This window comes from Alexandromys fortis, unplaced genomic scaffold, assembly GCF_014885135.2.
Source record: "Alexandromys fortis isolate MF-2015 unplaced genomic scaffold, M_Fortis_MF-2015_v1.1 scaffold_10, whole genome shotgun sequence".
In the NCBI taxonomy this organism is placed as follows: domain Eukaryota; kingdom Metazoa; phylum Chordata; class Mammalia; order Rodentia; family Cricetidae; genus Alexandromys; species Alexandromys fortis.
In genome coordinates, this window is record NW_026067895.1 from 15,290,768 (window position 1) to 15,308,952 (window position 18,185).

Here is an 18,185-nt window from a genome sequence, read left to right on the forward strand (position 1 = left end):
TTGGAATTAGGTTTCGAGAATGTGAAATTGCCCTGAGCTATTTAATAAAAAAATAATTGGAAATTTGAGATTTGGAGTTTGCTTTGTTTTACACTTTTGCTATGAACAAATAAGACCTCCAAAGAAAGGTTTCTCTTAATCAAAGCCTGTATGTCTCCATGTACAGCCATGGCTAATATTCAATTAGTTGCTGTTACCATAGTTCCCAAAATCACAAAGTGTGGCCATCCTTTATTATATGAAGGCCGCTGAATGAGCCAGCTCCGTAGCTGAACACCATAACTTAGAATTCTTTAGACTCAGCTTTAGCTGGTATTTCTACTGAAGAATGGAATCTGAGCAACCAGACAGACCTTGGGAAGCTTCTACTATGAGCTATACAAAGAAAAGACATATATACACAAGCTTTATTAATCAGAATCTTTTGTAAAGAGTGCTATTTGTGGGGCTGGAAAGATGGCTCAGAGATTAAGAGCACTGGCTGCTCTTCCAAAGGTCTTGAGTTCAATTCCCAGCAACCACATGGTGACTCACAACCATCTATAATGAGATCTAGTGCCCTCTCCTGGCCTGCAGGTGTACATACAGGCAGAACACTATATACATAATAAATAAATCTAAAAAAGTGCTATTTGTTAAAGTTTGAACCCTTAACCACTAGAAAATAAAAATAATAATAATAATGAGTGATCCTGTATTTGCATGCTTACACTTGATGTGAAAGTTCTTATTTTTAAAAAAATGGGACTTTTCCTTAATTCAAAATTCCTTTGGGCTTTCTGTCTTACTAACTGTGGCTGGCACTTTGTAAAGAACAAGCGAGTGACATGTATCGTGTTTCCAGTTCCATAATGAATATCAACAGGAAAACATCACAAGTACCTTTTTCATAACGAAGTCTTTTTTCATTACATACTAGACATCCGGAGAGTAACACTCGCTCCTCAAAGAAGAAAGACCATACTGGTTAACACAAAGTGCAATTAATTGAATGGCACTCTTGTTTTGTGTTTTAGGGTTAACAAGTCACAAGTTGTATCTACACTGATTCACACGGTTATCTTGTTAGCAGTTTGTTACCTTGGCAACTTAATAAATGACGCAATGGCACGGAAATAGATAATTGCTTGTTTTACCACCCTCTTTTTAGGAAACTCCTAGAAAACAAGAGGTTATCACCACACTTGTCCTGGGAATGCTGGGTTTACCCAGATAAGTGGCAGCTTATTTCCAGGTAACCAAGTAGAATATTGTAAGAGACCATGTGCAGACCTCACTGTACCAAAAGATCACACAGGGGCACCACTATGAGTACACAGAAGCATCGCTTATTTTGCAACAAGTATATGGAAAGACAGAGAATATTATTTCATTGTAAGTTTAAAAAAAAGTCATTCAAATATTCTCCAAAGAAATCACAAGAAGCCTGGTTGCAAAGTAGAAGAGCAAGCTTTCTGCCTAAGAGCCCAGCTGAAGTTCTAATGGCTGAGAGAAGTTTCAGAAAGCAAATTCTATCCATTCTAGTGAGGCTGGAGATTGAAACAGAAAAGAAGGGAAGAGTCAGGGCAGGAGATGGTAGGAAGAGAGACAAAGAGGAGTGTCTCATTCACCAGGACATGTGGCCATAAGGGCATATCACTCTGCAGAGCAAAAATTTTGAGACAATATTAGTTGGAGATGCTCACCAGCCACGAGGCAAAGCCTCTAGATTCACAGGCAGTAACATTTGGAAGGAGCATAAAAAACCCTCTAAAGTCTAGCTAAGTCCAGTGAGTGTAATGTCCACTTCTTTTAAATATGAAAAAAAAATGAAAAGAGAAAAGATCTAAAACGACTCACAGCAAAGATAACAATGTTGCTGTTTTAACAGCTGCTCACGTCACACATAGATTGTCGGATCACCAACAATTCCACTGAGCAGTGCCATTATCAAACATGTGGATGCCCTCCACATAAACACAATAATAGCCAAGGTTTTCAAATGGTGTCTCTCTCAGGGTGAAATCTGCAGACTTCCTGAGGGTTTGGCTTTGGATATAACAGACACAAATTCCAGGTTCTGCACTGAGTTTTCCCTGTAGCGGTCCTAGGGAGGACCCAAGCATCTTAACTCGGGTGACTCCTTACAAGAGTATTTCTGAAACAGTAACTTTAACTGTTAATAGTCACTAGTCTAGTAACTTCATAATATGCTCTAAAACATGAAAAATGCAACTTTCATCAGGCTGATGAGTAAAGATCACGGTAAATACAGTCTGACATCAATAGAAGATGTGTAACAAAAATAAACCTCTCCGCTGACCTGAGTCCTAGTCTCGCTTTCACAAGTGGCTGGCATATATTTGTGAAACACTTTATGAACCTGCCAAGCAACCGCTCATACAGACATCTAAGCACATATAAGCATACTGCTATAAGGGCAGGATCAAAAAAGACTGGGGTTATATCAACACTGCCCTCTCTGTTACTTTTCTTATTGAAATATATCGACAGGAGCACATATGGGTTTCTCTCATTTTAAAAACATGAAACTATATAAAAGAAAGCATTTTTATAATATGTAGAATTAGTAAATACAATTACTCACTTGATGACTGATAGGATTTTGTTTGCCAATACTTTATGATTACAAGCAACAAATAAAACTTCTGTCTTGGCTTTCTATTGTTGTGATAAAACACCATGACCAGTGGCAACTAGGTGAGGAGAGGCCTTATTTCCTCTAGTAACCTGCACTCCATCATCCAGGGAAGTCAGGGCAGGAACTCAAAGCAGGAGCCTACAAGCAGGAACTGAAGTAGAGGCCATGAAGAAATACTCACTAGTTTGCTCCCCAAGACTTACTCAGGCTGCTTTCTCATACAACCTAAGACCACCTGTCCTGGGGTAGCAATATCCACCGTGGGCTGGGCCCTTCCACATCAATCATCAATCAAGAAAATGCTCTGCAGGCTTGCAATCTTATGGAGGTTAGAGAGGAATTTTCTCAGTTACGATTTCTTTCCTCTTCCAGTTGGCTGTGATGGTACATCTTTAATTCCAGCACTCCGGAGGCAGAGGAAAGTGGATCGCTATGAGTTTGAGGCCAGCCTGGTCTATATAGCAAGCTCCAGAACAAGCCAGGACAAGTTCCAGGACAAGCCAGGACTACATAGAGAGACCCTGTCTCCAATCAGTAAAAAAATAAATAGTAGAACCAAAAAGAGTTCCTCTTCCCAGATATGTCTAGCCCGTGCTAAGTAGATAAAACAACTCGTATACCTTCTAAAGGATCAGAACTATTGATCCAACTTTAGGATAAAAGAGGAATGGCTCAGTCTCTCCATTACTACAGGAAGGTAACCTAGCCATTCATTAGTAGGTATATCACTGGTGTGTGTGTGTGTGTGTGTGTGTGTGTGTGTGTGTGTGTGAACACGTCCTTTTGATCATTTCTCTTTCTTACACACCCCTTTCTGTTGCAACTGTGCCTTGGTCCTCGGCTTGAGGATGACTGTCTCTCCCATGGTGTATATGTGGGGTCTGTGGCCTCATTTCTATGCACAAAGAGAAGCATGGCCACCCATAAGATAAGTATAATTTAAGTGTAAGAAATGAAAGTAACAGTGAACATTGAACTCTGAGCTTGAAGCATCTCTTTTCTAGATTTTTGGTAGTAGTTAGGATTATAAACACTGTTTGGTTGTCTTTTTCTTGAGACAGACAGTGAAATCTCTGACCTGCTGACCGTATTCAAATATGCAGGGCACAATTCTTTGTGTTCCACAAGCCCACACCAGTCTGGTGTGAATAATGGTTCATTGACTACAGAAGGCTTTCTCGTTTGTCTTTGCAGCTTTAAAGTCATAACAGCCAATCCATTGTAATATTCTATTTGTAACTAATGTCTTTTCCAAACATGAGACTTGCCATTGTATGTATTTCTTTTTACCAAACAGTCAACATATTTTAACCTATATGCATTTTCTTTATTGGTGTGACAGCTTCAATGGGAAACAGCTTAAATTAATAGCCATCTCTGATCTACTTTTCCCCTCTGTGAAATAATTTACAATTCCTAGGCAGTCTCTTTTGTTAAGTAAGCAGTCACCAAAGCTTAGGAAAGAACTCATGGCAATGAATTTTCTCAGCAAAATAATATACTACCTAAATGGTATCTATGAAATCACCTATGCGACTGGCAGCCGGTTTCACTGCCGTGGTATAAATGACAAGAGCAGCCTTGGCTGGAGCTTCCCAGTGCTCTCTCATCTGGTCACCGGTTTCACAGTTTCTCCTCGTCAGTTTCATGCTGCTTTTCTTTTTCTGATAAACAGAGAAGCAGCTGGCAAGGTGAGAAATGTTGGGAAACTTGGATGGTTAGTGAAATTTAACGGAATTTTTCCTTGGGGAGAGAACTTCACATTTATTATAAAAAAGAAGAAGGAGGAGAAGGAAGAAAAAGAGGAGGAGGAGGAGGAGGAAGAGGAGGAGGAGGAGGAGGAGGAGGAGGAGGAGGAGGAGGAGGAGGAGGAGGAGGAGGAGAAGGAGAAGAAGAAGAAGAAGAAGAAGAAGAAGAAGAAGAAGAAGAAGAAGAAGAAGAAGAAGAAGAAGAAGAAGAAGAAGAAGAAGAAGTTAGGTTTAGTTTTTTGTTGTTTTTTTTTCTTTAGAATTTCACAGTTTCCTTTAGTGGAACTACCCACACGCATATCACATATCCCATCTCTGTTTCTTACTTATTATCTAACCATGGGCAGATTCCCTATTTGACTCAGTTTCCTCATCTGTCATGAAGTCCTCACAGTGGTAGTATGAGGACCAACCAGTTATGGGGACAGAACTTAGCCCAACACATTATATTGCCATGGTAAGAATCATTCAGCTTCACCTCAAGAAGATCCAAGGAAGAAGATTAGCCAGTGTTTAGAGCCTATGTTTACAAAAGACAGTTGTGCAATGAAACTGTTACATATTGTATTAAAATCCTAACTTTCCAAATATTATTTTGACTAAGCATTAAAACTTTAAAATGATTTAATATATAAATGTTGGTGGGGTTCAGAACACACCACCCCAAAATACAGCACATTCACATACACACACACACACACACACACCAATAATAATAATAAAACAGAAGCAATAAGATCACTTTTACCATTCCCCTAGTGTTCTCCCTTCAAGTAGGTTAAAAAAAAATCAGAAGGGTGGATTTGCAGACCAGCCTGGCCTGGTACTTATGGAAACCCTACTTCAGCCTCCAGCACTGAGATTATAAGCATGCACTACCACCTCCAGCTAGCTTCCTTCCGTTTCTTTGTTTCCTTTTGTTTTTGAGGCATGTTCTTACTGTGTAATAGAGTCTGGCCATGAACAACCAATCCCGCTGAGCTGAATTAAGAGAGCTCTTAAGTCTTCTGTTCAGGTAGAGGGAAGTGCCAGGCACCATCAGAGTTGCCCTGGCTTCAGGAGGAAGTCATCAGTAACCATCAGGACATGTGGCATGGCACAGCTAGGGTGACAGAGAGAAGACACAGTGCTTCCTTGAACGATAAAGAAGAGCAATCCCTTTTCAGCTTCTCCGGAGCTAAAGGCCCTGGATACACGGCAGTTCCATTTCCGTTTTTTGTCTAGCTCTAAGGAAATCACACAAATCACAACTCCATTTGGAAACTGTCTGCTCACATCCTGTCTCTCGACAGAATGGGAAGTCCTCACGGGCACAGCTGTTCCTCTGCTACCAACTTGAACCTGCACATTATAAATCCTCAGTGAAAGTTGGAAAGAAAATCAAGTATAAGCTTCTAGTGAACGCTGCGTTTTGGCTCACACTTAAGTTCCCATATCAGAGGCCACAACGTACCAACCTTCTACACAGTGTGTGTGCAGTAACCTTCCACATGGTACGCGTGCTCTGAGTGGTCATGAGTGCTGCTGCGGTGCACTAGTATCCTGAGGGTTTCTCAGTCCCTACCGGAAATGCTTCAAATCATTTTCCTAGGGGTGGGAGTGCGAGCTCTGCCCGCCTTCCCCCCTCCCATCTCCACCTCCCCATCTGCACACACCTGCTCTCAGGAGGATTCCTTGGAACCTGGCCTCTCTTTGGAAGCCTTGCTGGTGACAATGAATGGCGACAATTACCCAGTCCTGGAACCTGAGCCGGCAGAGGCAGATCAAGAGTCCCTAAATAGGCAGGGAGATTTTGCACTTTTGTTCCCATCCTCCCTGCATGCTGGACCCCTCAGGGCCTTGGGCTGACACGTGCAGCTCCATTTTCAGGACTAACGAAAGACTAAGCCCAGGAAGAATAGGTCACTTGCCTTTTCAGCTTTCCCTGAAGGGATTTGTTTTGTTTCTAGAACCTGGGGGGAATTGGCCAACACCTGGAAGCCAAGGAGAAGAAGTTCTCCATTGTCCTGCCAGGTGAGAAAGTAGGCACTGCTATTTCAACCTAAATGTCACCAGACTGTGCCCAAGATGATAATAATGGAGTCTCTGTCACTGTTTATTGTTGGGTCACTAAACTGCCCAGAGTAGAGTTATCAATCTTTTTATATAAAAGATGGAAGAGTGTGGGGATTTTAAATGTATATTCAACATCAATAAAGGCATACAGTGTGCGTTTTCTGAAGCTCATGCATTACATTTGCTGTGTATGGGTGCTGTGCCTTTATGTATGGAGTTATGATATTCTTCAACAGCAATTATTTTTGGAATTCAGGGTCCACGCAGATTCGGCCTTTACCAGTGTGCTACTTCACCAATAATCAAATTCACTGAAAATCTATATTTGACAATAGGTGCCTCTCTGAACCCCAGCTCCTGCCCTGCACCACTCTGTGACCCCACAGATAAGGGATATTAATACCCTTATTGCATTGGTTGATCTCTCCTGCAGCAGTACAGTTGGGACAGAGTCCCACTTTACACCCCCACCACCAGACATATCTCCCTTGCCATACTGAACTAATAGGCAGACATCAGAAAAAGCTTGGCACTTAAGTTGTCGCTCCCACAGAACTGGAAACAGCAATGGAGAAAGGAGAGAAAACAGAGATCTTAATCTTCTATACAGGAGAACCAGTACAAGTGTGCAAAGAAAGGAGGATGTGTCCAACACACATCCATATTCACACATACACATACATGCATATTCACATATACAAACACACACCATACACATATTAGTACACACATGTACACACATTGTCATACACACACAAACATACCCACATACACATAGGGACTGGGCGCTGGGAGATGGACCAGAGCATCACAGAAGCCTGAAAACCCCTGTTCTTTCTCTTCTTTTCTTGGAGATATCAGTTCTATTGCCTGCAATACACTTATTTGTGAGCTCCCCATTTGACATTTGAAGACCTAATGTCTACTTGTGACTACATCTCATGTTAGGGCTTAGCGATAACTAAGGTTAAAATGCAGCCAGAAGCACCGAGATCTGATCCAATCTGATGTGAGGACCTATAAGGCAGAGTCTCTAGAGCTCTGTCTCCCCAGAAGAAAGGTTGGGGCGAGGACACAGAGTAAGGGCAGCCTCAGAAGAAAGCAAGGCTGCTGGCATTTGGATATTATGCAAGAAAATACATTTCTGTCCTTTAAGCTACCCAGTTTGTGGTCTTTTGTCACAGCATCCCTACCAGACTGATATGTTGTCTCTGCATTATGACAGGTCATTAGATAGAATTAGTATTGCTCCTTTGTGTCGCTGCAGGGGAGTACTAGCTATGGCATTCCCATAAACACTACATTTTCCATTTTAACATAATTTCTAACACTCAGGAGTTTAGTGTAATTTGACAAATTTAAACTGGCACTCCTCAAGTCTTGTTTTTTGGGGAGCATTCAACTGTGATAAGGAGTCCAAAATACATTCTGCTCCACTGCTGTTTTGTTGGTATTGTTTTTAATTCTGAACCCCAACCAAGTGGTTCAGAAAGCCCACTTTCCTATAACTTAGGGGTCAAGATAATTCCTTCTTAGGCTCACACTGCCTCCCTCCAAAGAGAACTGTAGTTCAGACATTTCTTGAAGTTGGGTATTTGACTATTCTGATCACAGAACATAATAAAATTTAAAAAGATCCATGAATAATTCCTCTTCAATAAGTTATCTTTATTCAACTCCCAATGTGGAACTTGAACTTTTCATTCATTTTTATGAGCCGACTTGCTTTCTCTGTATTCTCTCGGGGGACAGCTCGGAGCGATAATAGGAAGTGCTGCTTCTTGTCCAGTTAGTTCTGCCTTCCAGTGATTAACACCTGGGCTTGCCTGGCAGCGTCTACTCAAAGACAGCCCTCTTAGTGACAGTTTGAACATGGCCCTGCACTTAAAATAGGTTCTAGAACGAGGCAAAGTTGGAGGAGCCTGTGCACTTCATCCATTGGCAAAGTACACACCAGTCCATTTAATAAAAATGACTAAATGGAATTGCAGCTAACCAAATATTTGAAGAGAACAGACCATGCTCACTAAAAGAACCTCATAAACACCAATATGATTAGTAAAACTTCCTTAAGTGTCCTATGATCTATGCTCAGCAACAAATGAGCATGTTAGAACAGCAAATGGCAGTTGTGCACCTTAAAGTTGTCTGTACAGATGTTTAAAATAATACAATCTGCCGGGCCGTGGTGGCACATGCCTTTAATCCCAGCACTCAGGAGGCAGAGGTCAGCCTGGTCTGCAGGACTAGTTCCAGAACAGCTAGGGCTGTTACACAGTGAAACCCTATGTTGAAAAACCAAAAATAAAATAAAATAATCTATCCACAGACCATTAGCTCATCAAATCCAGTCCTTTCAGTGTTAAAAATAATGTACATCTCAAAACAGCATTAGAAAAGGTAAGGCTTATACCTCTTGCCACTTAAAATTCTTCTTTGTATACTACCGTTCCATTAAACTGCAGATTAATACAATATGAGAAATGATAAACGTTATGTATTCTACACAAAAATCCAACACAGGTAATAGTATTCTATTTTGAAAGATGTCAAAGTGGAAGTAACGAGGAGTGATCTTTTACAAGATCACACAATTTCCTGTCAACCCAAGTCTAAGATTACAGTCTGAAGTCAAACCCCCTTCATGCTACCTGTGAACACTGTTGCATGGCACAGACTTTAGATCTAGACCCAGTATAAACAATGCCAGTAAGTAAGTTGGTAGTTGATTCTGGTCCAGGCCCCTGCTTTCTTTTCTTACGCCTCATTTTCCTGAACCTATCAATAGAATAGTGCTGGACTACATACACATTTGACTCCATTTAACTTGTAGCTGTGCTCAGAGCCCTACATTTATGTAATATTTTTCTTGCCTACAAAAATTAACCTTAAGTGAATGGAATTTATTATTTACTTTCCTCGATGGTCTTTTCATATTAAATGTAATACAAATGGGGGGGGATATCTCTCAGGGAAGTTTAATTTGGGGCCTGAGAAATCCAGGCTCTGTTATAGAAATGAATTCATTAGCTATGTGTCTGCATACTTTTAAAAAGCTTTGCGTGAGGTTTTGTGTTGGCCCTATCAATTGAAAAAAAGAAAACTTTTCCCCACCTGATTCAGTCTTTATACTTAGAGTCCATCTGTTGCCATAGCACTGACTGTCATGTCAAAACTACAATTAGAAACACTCAGAGGTAATCAGGAAAAAGGCCAATGGAGGCTGTGCCCATTCCTCAGTAACCCATGACTACTAGACTAATTGAGCAATAGGAAGCGTAATTACAAGAGACCTGGTCTCAGGCTGTAACCTTGCTTCTTACTGTGTATGCCTGAACCATTTGTTGAGTAGAATGATCATTTTCAAACTTGATTTTTTTAAATTTAAGTGGCATGTATAAATCTGTTGCCTATGATAGTTAGATACATTCATTAACATCTCTGTGCCTAATTCTAATTATCTATCAATCAAGACTCTGTGACTACCTAACTCAAAGATACATACCTCTGATACAAGGCCACTAATACTGCTGCTTTTAGTAGGAAAGACATTGAGATGAACACCGAAGAACAAGAATATATAGCCAGGCAGTGGTGGTGCACGCTTTTAATCCCAGCACTTGGGAGGCAGAGGCAGAGTCAGGCAGATCTCTGTGAGTTTGAGGCCAGCCTGGTCTACAAGACCTAGTTCCAGGACAGGCTCTAAAGCTACAGAGAAACCCTGACTCGAAAAACCAAAAAAAAAAAAAAAAAAAAGAACTTAAAGTGGTGGACTGGGAAGTGGGAAAAGATGTAACATGAATAGAGGGGCAGTATGGGAAGAAACCAGGGGGGCAGAAACATACAGACTACCAGGCAGTGGTGGTGCACGCCTTTAATCTCAAGCACTGGGGAGGCAGAGGCAAGCAGATCTCTGTGAGTTCGAGGCCAGCCTGGTCTAACAAGAGTGAAGTGTGCGGGTCAGCCAGAGAGAAGTACACAAAGTGATGAGGGATGCGTGGTAAAAAAGAAGCAGAGGATGTTAAATGTAGGAAGTCAGATGCCACCCTTGGGTGAAAGGACTGAAAAGGTAGCTCAGCTGGAAAGCCAGAGACTGATGTGATGGGACTGGTGTTCCTGAGCCTCTGCTATTAGTCTATGTTCATTGGCACAAAAGGAAAAAAAGAAGCCCGCTGGCTTCACTGTCACGGCTGTTTTCATGACTTAATTCTCAGATATTTTATGGCCTGTTCCATCACACAGTCACCAGCCACATGAGCTTGCTTCTAGATCATAAAAATACAAAGTCTCAATTTCATATCTTCGTCAATTGTAGCCGCTGCCTGATAGCTTCAGTTTTATTTATCTACAATAGATTGTGAACCGTCTCTCAATATCACTTCTACCAGGAAGCCTTCCTTAGGAATTTAGATTTTTCTAGATTACTTTATTCCATTTCTAGATACTTCATCCTGTATCCAGTTCTTAAAAATAGTATCCTGGAAGAATTATCATTGGCCTAGGAATAAAATAAAGACCCTTTACAACTTGAACTGGGTTGTTTGTTTGTTTGTTTATTTTTGTTTTTTTGAGATAGGGTTTTTCTGTAGCTCTTGGAGCCTGTCCTGGAACTAGCTCTTGTAGACCAGGCTGACCTCAGACTCACAGAGATCAGAGATCTGCCTGTCTTTGCCTCCTGAGTGCTGGGATTAAAGGTGTGGGCCACCACTGCCCAGCAACTGTGTTATTTAATGTCACTTGTTTCTTTCCAACTTAAATGGTTTGTTAACTCTCGAAGTCTAAAGACACTTTGAATTATCCATTCAGCAAATGAAATGATGGGAACTCCATGGATTAGTTTCACTCTAAGGGTTGAGGCTACACTGGTGGAAACAAAACCAAACACCTTGTCTATCTATACATGTCAACCCATTGTCTATTTCTGTACGGGATAATTGTCTCCTTGGAGTGGAGCAGCACTCTGACTCTGGCCGGCACTGAAATTACCCTTAGGCATCAGAAAAGAATGTACTTTTATATTTCTGATATGAGAGAGATGGAAAACTTTTGTTTTTCAGGTGTTTATTTACTGCTGGTTCTGATGCAACAGTACACAAAACTCACAGAGAAATTGTTCTAACACATTGGTGTTCACACTGCTGTGCTGGCAGTACTGGTAAGGCATTTATGGAATGAGATATATGAGGCAGATGGCCAATCAATAAAAGACCTACGCATATCCTTGAGTTATTTTGTAGATGCAAATCACAATTCTACTAAAAGGCAAAAGAATTACTATCAGTAAAATGGTCAAGATAAGGAATTGCTTGCATACAAGGATAAAGGAATTATTTTTAACCTACAGGAAGCGGGAGGGACTAGGAAAGTTTTTCTAGAGTGCTTTGGTTATTCTTTGAGAGACCAAGACAAATAATAATAATAATGATGATGATGATAAAAAGTCCCTGGGGCTAGAAGTGAGATTATAATTTAATGATAGGGCTTGAGGTATTCATGTCTAGTCTCAAGATGAAGGGTAAAAGTGCCTGGAACTATACAAAATATCTTAAAAATATGTCTAGAACTTATCTACTTGATGTATAATGAATTCTTTTTTAAAATTTTATTTATTTATTTACTTATTTATGGGTCTCACTGTGTAGTCATGACTATTCTGGAACCAGATACTTAGAGCAGGCTGTCCTGGAAGTGTCTCAAGTGCTGGGATTAAAGGTGTGAGCCAGTATGCCCTGTTTATGGTGAGTCTTTCATTTAATATTTTAATACCATTTATAAAGACCATAGTTTTTACAATTTTATGTAGCACGTAATTTCTGAAAATAGCTAAAAAACCATCTGGGGAGAGAGGTCTTTCATGTATCCCAGGTTGGCCTGTCACTCAGTAGATAGCCTCTGCTAACCTTGAACCCACAGTGAAGCTCAGCCTGTCTTTGGCCCCCAAGTGCTGGTAATTCCAGACTGCTGTAAATATCACATTTTCCAAATCTGTCAGAGACTTGGGTGATTTTTGTTGGTCAATTCTGTTTATTGGAAATGCCTATGTTTTAGTTATGGTGTCTATTTTTTAGTATGATTGATAGATGGATGTCCAGAGCAATTTCAGAGAAGAAGTTAAAAAAACATTTTGTTTTGTTTTGTTTTTCAAAACAGGATTTCTCTGTAGCCTGTCGTGGAACTCACTCTGTAGACTAGGCAGGCCTTGAACTCACAGAGAGCCACCCCCAGAGTGCTGGAATTAAAGGTGTGTGCCACTAAAACCTGGCTATTAAACTGACAGTGAAAATGTGAAGGACAATCCCATAGGCCTCAGATGTTTTGTTTGATTGATGTGTTTTTCTTTTTAAAATCTGGCAGGTAAGAACAAGGCTTGCGGGGCGGGCGTGGGGCTTGCAGTAAAGCCCAGGGGCATACAGGAGGACCGCAAATTTGAGAACAGTTTGAACTACCTACACAGTGAATTCCAGGCCAACCTGGGCTAAAGAAGAATTCTGCGTCAAGACAAAACAAACAAACAAACCAAAAAAAAAAAAAAAAAAAAAAAAAAAAAAAAATATAAAAAAACAAAAAACATAGTTTTTTTAGATTTGAATGTCTTTNTTTTGTACACTTGATATCTTTTGTTTGTTTGGTGTGTGTGTGTGTGTGTGTGTGTGTGTGTGTGTGTGTGTGTGTGTGTGTTTCAAGACAGGGTTTCTCGGTAGCTTTGTAGCCTGTCCTGGAACTAGCTCTCGTAGACCAGGCCTGCCTCTGCCTCCCCAGTGCTGGGATTAAAGGTGTGCGCCACCACCGCCCGGCAATATCTTGATTTATTGAATAAACTGACAACCGAATATAACAAAGTAGGCTGCCAGGTGCGAGCTAGAGGCAGGCAGGGATCTCTGGGAGCTCAAGGTCAGCCTGGTCCACAGAGTGAGCTCACGGATGGACAGGACGGTTTGGTTACACAGGGAAACCCAGTCTTGAAAACCAAAAAGACAACCCCTCCCCCTAAATCCACCACCACCACCAAAACCAAACCGCTCAGGCTGATTGGCAGTGGAGCATGCTTTAATTCCAGCACTCTCCAGGAGGTAGAGGAAGGTGGCAAGCGGATCTGTGTGGGTCTAGGGCCAGCCTGATCCTCAAAATAAACTCCAGGACAGCCAGGACTACACGGACTGCATATCAAAGAGAGAATATGATTCAAAATTAAAGAAAAAAAAATTTAAAAAGGCCACAACTACCTAAATGTGTAAAATAAAAGTTAAATAAATCCGATTAACACATAATCTGCAGCCATACTTTTTAGTTGATTCCAATTTAGCATTAAAGTTGATTAATATTAGTAAGAATTGAGAGGAATGACCACCTCCCTGTGCGCGGAGAAAAATTTAAAAGGATTAACAGTTTCAATAAGCAATAACGTGGGGGCGGGACGGCAGTTATCAGCGCTTTAGTTTGTCTTTCTGGGCATTAATTTTTCTTAAAAAAAATGTTTCTTAAGGTGTTTTAATTTTAACGGACAAATATCAATATTTTTTAATCTCATGATCCGGAATATAATTTTAAATATTTCAAATATTCTATACCAAACGCATCAGAAACTAAAACATCAAACTTTAAATCAGCTTTCGCTTGACGGTTTCCCGCTCGTGGAACGCAAAGAAAACCGCCCCTGTGGACCGGAAAGGCCAACGCTGTCGCTACCCGTTATCGGAGTGAAGTTCGGTCGGCCATTTTTAATGTGGTCAGTTCTAATGCATCCGGTGACGGCAGGAAGAGGGGGGCGGGACGCTGGAGAAATCCGACCAATAGAAAAACGGAAAGGAATCACGCTGCCGGTAACCAGGCACGAACAGAAGAGCGCGCGACCGGAGGCGGAAGGCGTTAGGCAAACTAGCCCGGTCTCAGGAAGCAGTTTCGGCGGCCTAGCGGAACTATGGACTCATAGCGGAAAGGTTTCTGCCCGGAGTTTGACAACTGCTTCCGTTACACAGCGGAAGTGTGGTTCGCCGAAGGACGACTCTTGGACGAATTTGGCCTCCGCTGCATGCTCGGCCGGAATCATGTCGAGTTTGGCGGTGAGAGACCCAGCCATGGATCGCTCACTGCGTTCGGTGTTCGTGGGGAATATTCCGTACGAGGCGACGGAGGAGCAGCTGAAGGACATTTTCTCGGAGGTTGGTTCAGTTGTCAGTTTCCGTCTCGTGTACGATAGAGAGACAGGAAAGCCCAAGGGGTATGGCTTCTGCGAGTACCAAGACCAGGAGACTGCGCTTAGTGCCATGCGGAACCTCAACGGGCGAGAATTTAGTGGGCGGGCGCTCCGGGTGGACAATGCTGCCAGCGAAAAGAACAAGGAGGAGTTAAAGAGCCTGGGCCCGGCAGCGCCTATCATTGACTCTCCCTACGGGGACCCTATTGATCCAGAAGACGCCCCAGAATCGATTACTAGAGCAGTCGCCAGCCTGCCCCCCGAGCAGATGTTCGAGCTGATGAAGCAGATGAAGCTGTGCGTCCAGAACAGTCACCAGGAAGCTCGAAACATGCTGCTTCAGAACCCACAGCTGGCGTATGCTCTGCTGCAGGCCCAGGTGGTGATGCGAATCATGGATCCAGAGATCGCACTGAAAATCTTGCATCGTAAGATACACGTCACCCCACTGATCCCAGGCAAATCTCAGCCTGGTCCTGGGCCTGTTCCTGGTGGTCCAGGCCCTGGCCCCGGCCCTGCCACTGCCCCTGGACTCTGCCCGGGACCTAATGTGATGCTGAACCAACAGAATCCTCCAGCCCCTCAGCCTCAGCATTTGCCAAGAAGACCTGTGAAGGACATTCCTCCTCTGATGCAGACTTCTATACAGGGAGGAATTCCAGCTCCAGGACCAATACCAGCCGCGGTTTCTGGACCTGGACCTGGGTCCTTAACTCCAGGAGGAGCAATGCAGCCACAAGTGGGCATGCCAGTGGTTGGTCCCGTGCCCTTAGAGCGAGGACAGATGCAGATGTCAGATCCGAGACCTCCAATACCTCGTGGACCCATGCCTTCTGCTGGCATACCTCCCCGAGGACTGCTGGGAGATGCTCCAAATGACCCACGCGGGGGGACTTTGCTGTCAGTTACTGGAGAAGTAGTAGAACCCAGAGGTTATATGGGTCCACCCCACCAGGGGCCCCCCATGCATCATGGCCATGACAACCGAGGCCCTTCCTCGCATGATATGAGAGGAGGACCATTAGCAGCCGATCCTAGAATGCTCATCGGAGAGCCCAGAGGTCCCATGATAGATCAAAGAGGTCTACCTATGGATGGTAGAGGGGCCAGAGAGGCTCGAGGGATGGAGACTCGGCCCATGGAAACTGAGGTCCTGGAACCACGGGGAATGGAGAGAAGAATGGAGCCCTGCGCCATGGAAACCAGAGGGATGGAAGCAAGAGGCATGGATGCAAGAGGACTAGAGATGCGGGGCCCTGGCCCTAGTTCCAGAGGCCCGATGACTGGTGGAATTCAGGGGCCTGGCCCTATTAGTATGGGGGCAGGTGGCCCTCAGGGACCTAGACAGGTTCCAAACATTGCAGGAGTGGGAAATCCTGGAGGTGGGATGCAGGGAGCGAGTATACAAGGAGCAGGGATGCAGGGAGCGGGCATGCAAGGAGGAGGAATGCAGGCAGCAGGCATGCAAGGAGGAGGAATGCAAGGAGCAGGCATGCAGGGAGCTGGCATGCAGGGAGGAGGGATGCAGGGAGCGAGTAAGCAAGGTGGAGGCCAGCCTAGCAGTTTTAGCCCTGGGCAGAGCCAGGTAACGCCACAAGATCAGGAAAAAGCAGCTTTGATCATGCAGGTTCTTCAGCTGACTGCCGACCAGATTGCCATGCTGCCTCCCGAGCAAAGGCAGAGTATCTTGATCTTGAAGGAGCAAATCCAGAAGTCCACTGGTGCTTCTTGAAAGGTTTCTGATTAGGAAGTACTTAGTTATTCCTTCAGTGTTTTCAGTATTGTGTGGCCTGAAAGGGTTACAGGATGCTATCTTCTGTGTTGCCATACTGTAATGATAGGTTTCCCTCTCCCTGGTTAGTCATATTTCTAGTCTTTGCACTTCCTGTTTTCGTTTTGATTGAGGGTGGGGGTGGAGGGAGTGGGCCTGTTCACTTTGTCACTGTTACTCCACTAGGAACCTGGAAAGGACATCACACCAGATAAGGTGATGTGGGGGGTGCAGTAATAGTAACCTGTCTGCACTCTGGGCTACATTTTAGAAATACTGAATGAATATGTGAATGAATACATAAACTCTGAAAGTGGCCTGTTACAGTATTGATGCACTAAGACGTTTAAAGACGTTTGGTTGTATATTGAACTGAATGTCCAAATGTGAAGTTACACTTTGGTAAACCAAAATACTAATTCTATTTTGAAGGCAGTAGAGTATGGTGTTAAGGTCAATGTTTTAGTTATTTTGAATTATTTTGAAATGTTAGAGGTAACAGTCTATGGTAAAATTTGTGACAACGGAACTGTTTTTTAAAAGCTCTGTTACCAGAAAACTCAAGATGCTTCATTTTTCTGGCTCTTGCGATACTTTTAATGTTTTTGCCTGGTCCCAGTTGTGGTGTCGGCTGAGTCTAAGTCTCCTGATGAGACTCAAGTGATTGCTTAATGCATATCTCAGAATAATTCTGAAGCCCCAAGTCTGGTTGAATAATTCTGTGACATTATCTAAAAGAATCAATCAGATATGGAGGTGAACTTTCTTGAGTAGTGGTTTTATTCGGTAAACCTCCCAAGTTCTCGATAAGCCACTTTCCCTACATAGATGCAATCCATTTGTTTGGCAGGAAGTTAGAAATCTTTGGCTTGACATTTTGACTTGTCTTACAGTCTGATGACTTCCGTAAGCTACGTCCCTGTCATCATCTTACTAGAACTGAGGCCCAAGTACACGACGACTCTGCTCAGTTAACTTACTATTTTAATTCTTACATAAAGGCCATTTGGTCATATACATTCCTACAAGATACATTTTAAAATAAGGAATGTGGAGTTTACATTTCCTTTAGAGCTACAATCTTAGTTTTTAGCTTTGAGCATGTGGCACCTGTGTCGTAGTTGATGAAAGAAGTACAAGCTCCCACATGACCAAGTGACCTTCCTCTGTAGGTTAATAAACACCCACCCTCAGAGGAACAGTAGCCTTAGGGAGAGAGCTGACACAAGGGGTTTTTCCCCTTGCAAAGGTTCTTGCATTTTAAGTGTACTAAGTTTTCATCCCTAGGCTCTATTCCTACAGTTTAGTTGTTTCCTGTGTTTCCTCTGCCTGCCCTGTGCTGGAGTGAATTAGTGTTTGCATCTTTGTGCTAGTTCTGGCTGATTGCAATTGCTTGTTTCTTTTGAAATTATAGTTCCTGCCAAGAAAAAAAAAATGAAATTATAGTTCCTAGCCCCAAACTTCTTACTGACTAGTCTTTGTTATAAGAAAATCTGTGCACTGTTTAATGAAGCATAAATAAAAAGGTTGTATAATTTAAGGTATTTTGTATGTTTAATTTCTTTTAATACATTGGGAAGTACCTCCTTTAAGGGATATATACACATAATGAAAAAAGCAAAATAAGTAAATTGGTGGAAATCCTTTTAATTATCCCTTTAATTGTATATGTGGTTCAACAGCTGGAATACTGGGACAACTCTGCCACTCCTGTGATCAGCAGCGGCATCCAGGTGATCCTGCCCACGGTAGATATAATTGGTGTCTCTCTTTGAA

The 18,185-nt window shown here is 42.5% G+C and overlaps 2 protein-coding genes across 3 annotated transcripts in view; one reads left to right on the forward strand and one right to left on the reverse strand.

The window, feature by feature from the left end:
* The window catches only part of Prkg1 (protein kinase cGMP-dependent 1), a 1,099,611-nt gene that overhangs the window by 441,882 nt on the left and 639,544 nt on the right, over positions 1 to 18,185 (reverse strand). The gene's annotated exons all lie outside the window — the stretch shown is intronic.
* Positions 14,387 to 17,949, forward strand: Cstf2t (cleavage stimulation factor subunit 2 tau variant). The gene has a single exon (XM_050158341.1). It carries the CDS (start codon positions 14,490 to 14,492, stop codon positions 16,368 to 16,370), a length of 1,881 nt encoding a protein of 626 aa, XP_050014298.1. The 5' UTR covers positions 14,387 to 14,489; the 3' UTR covers positions 16,371 to 17,949.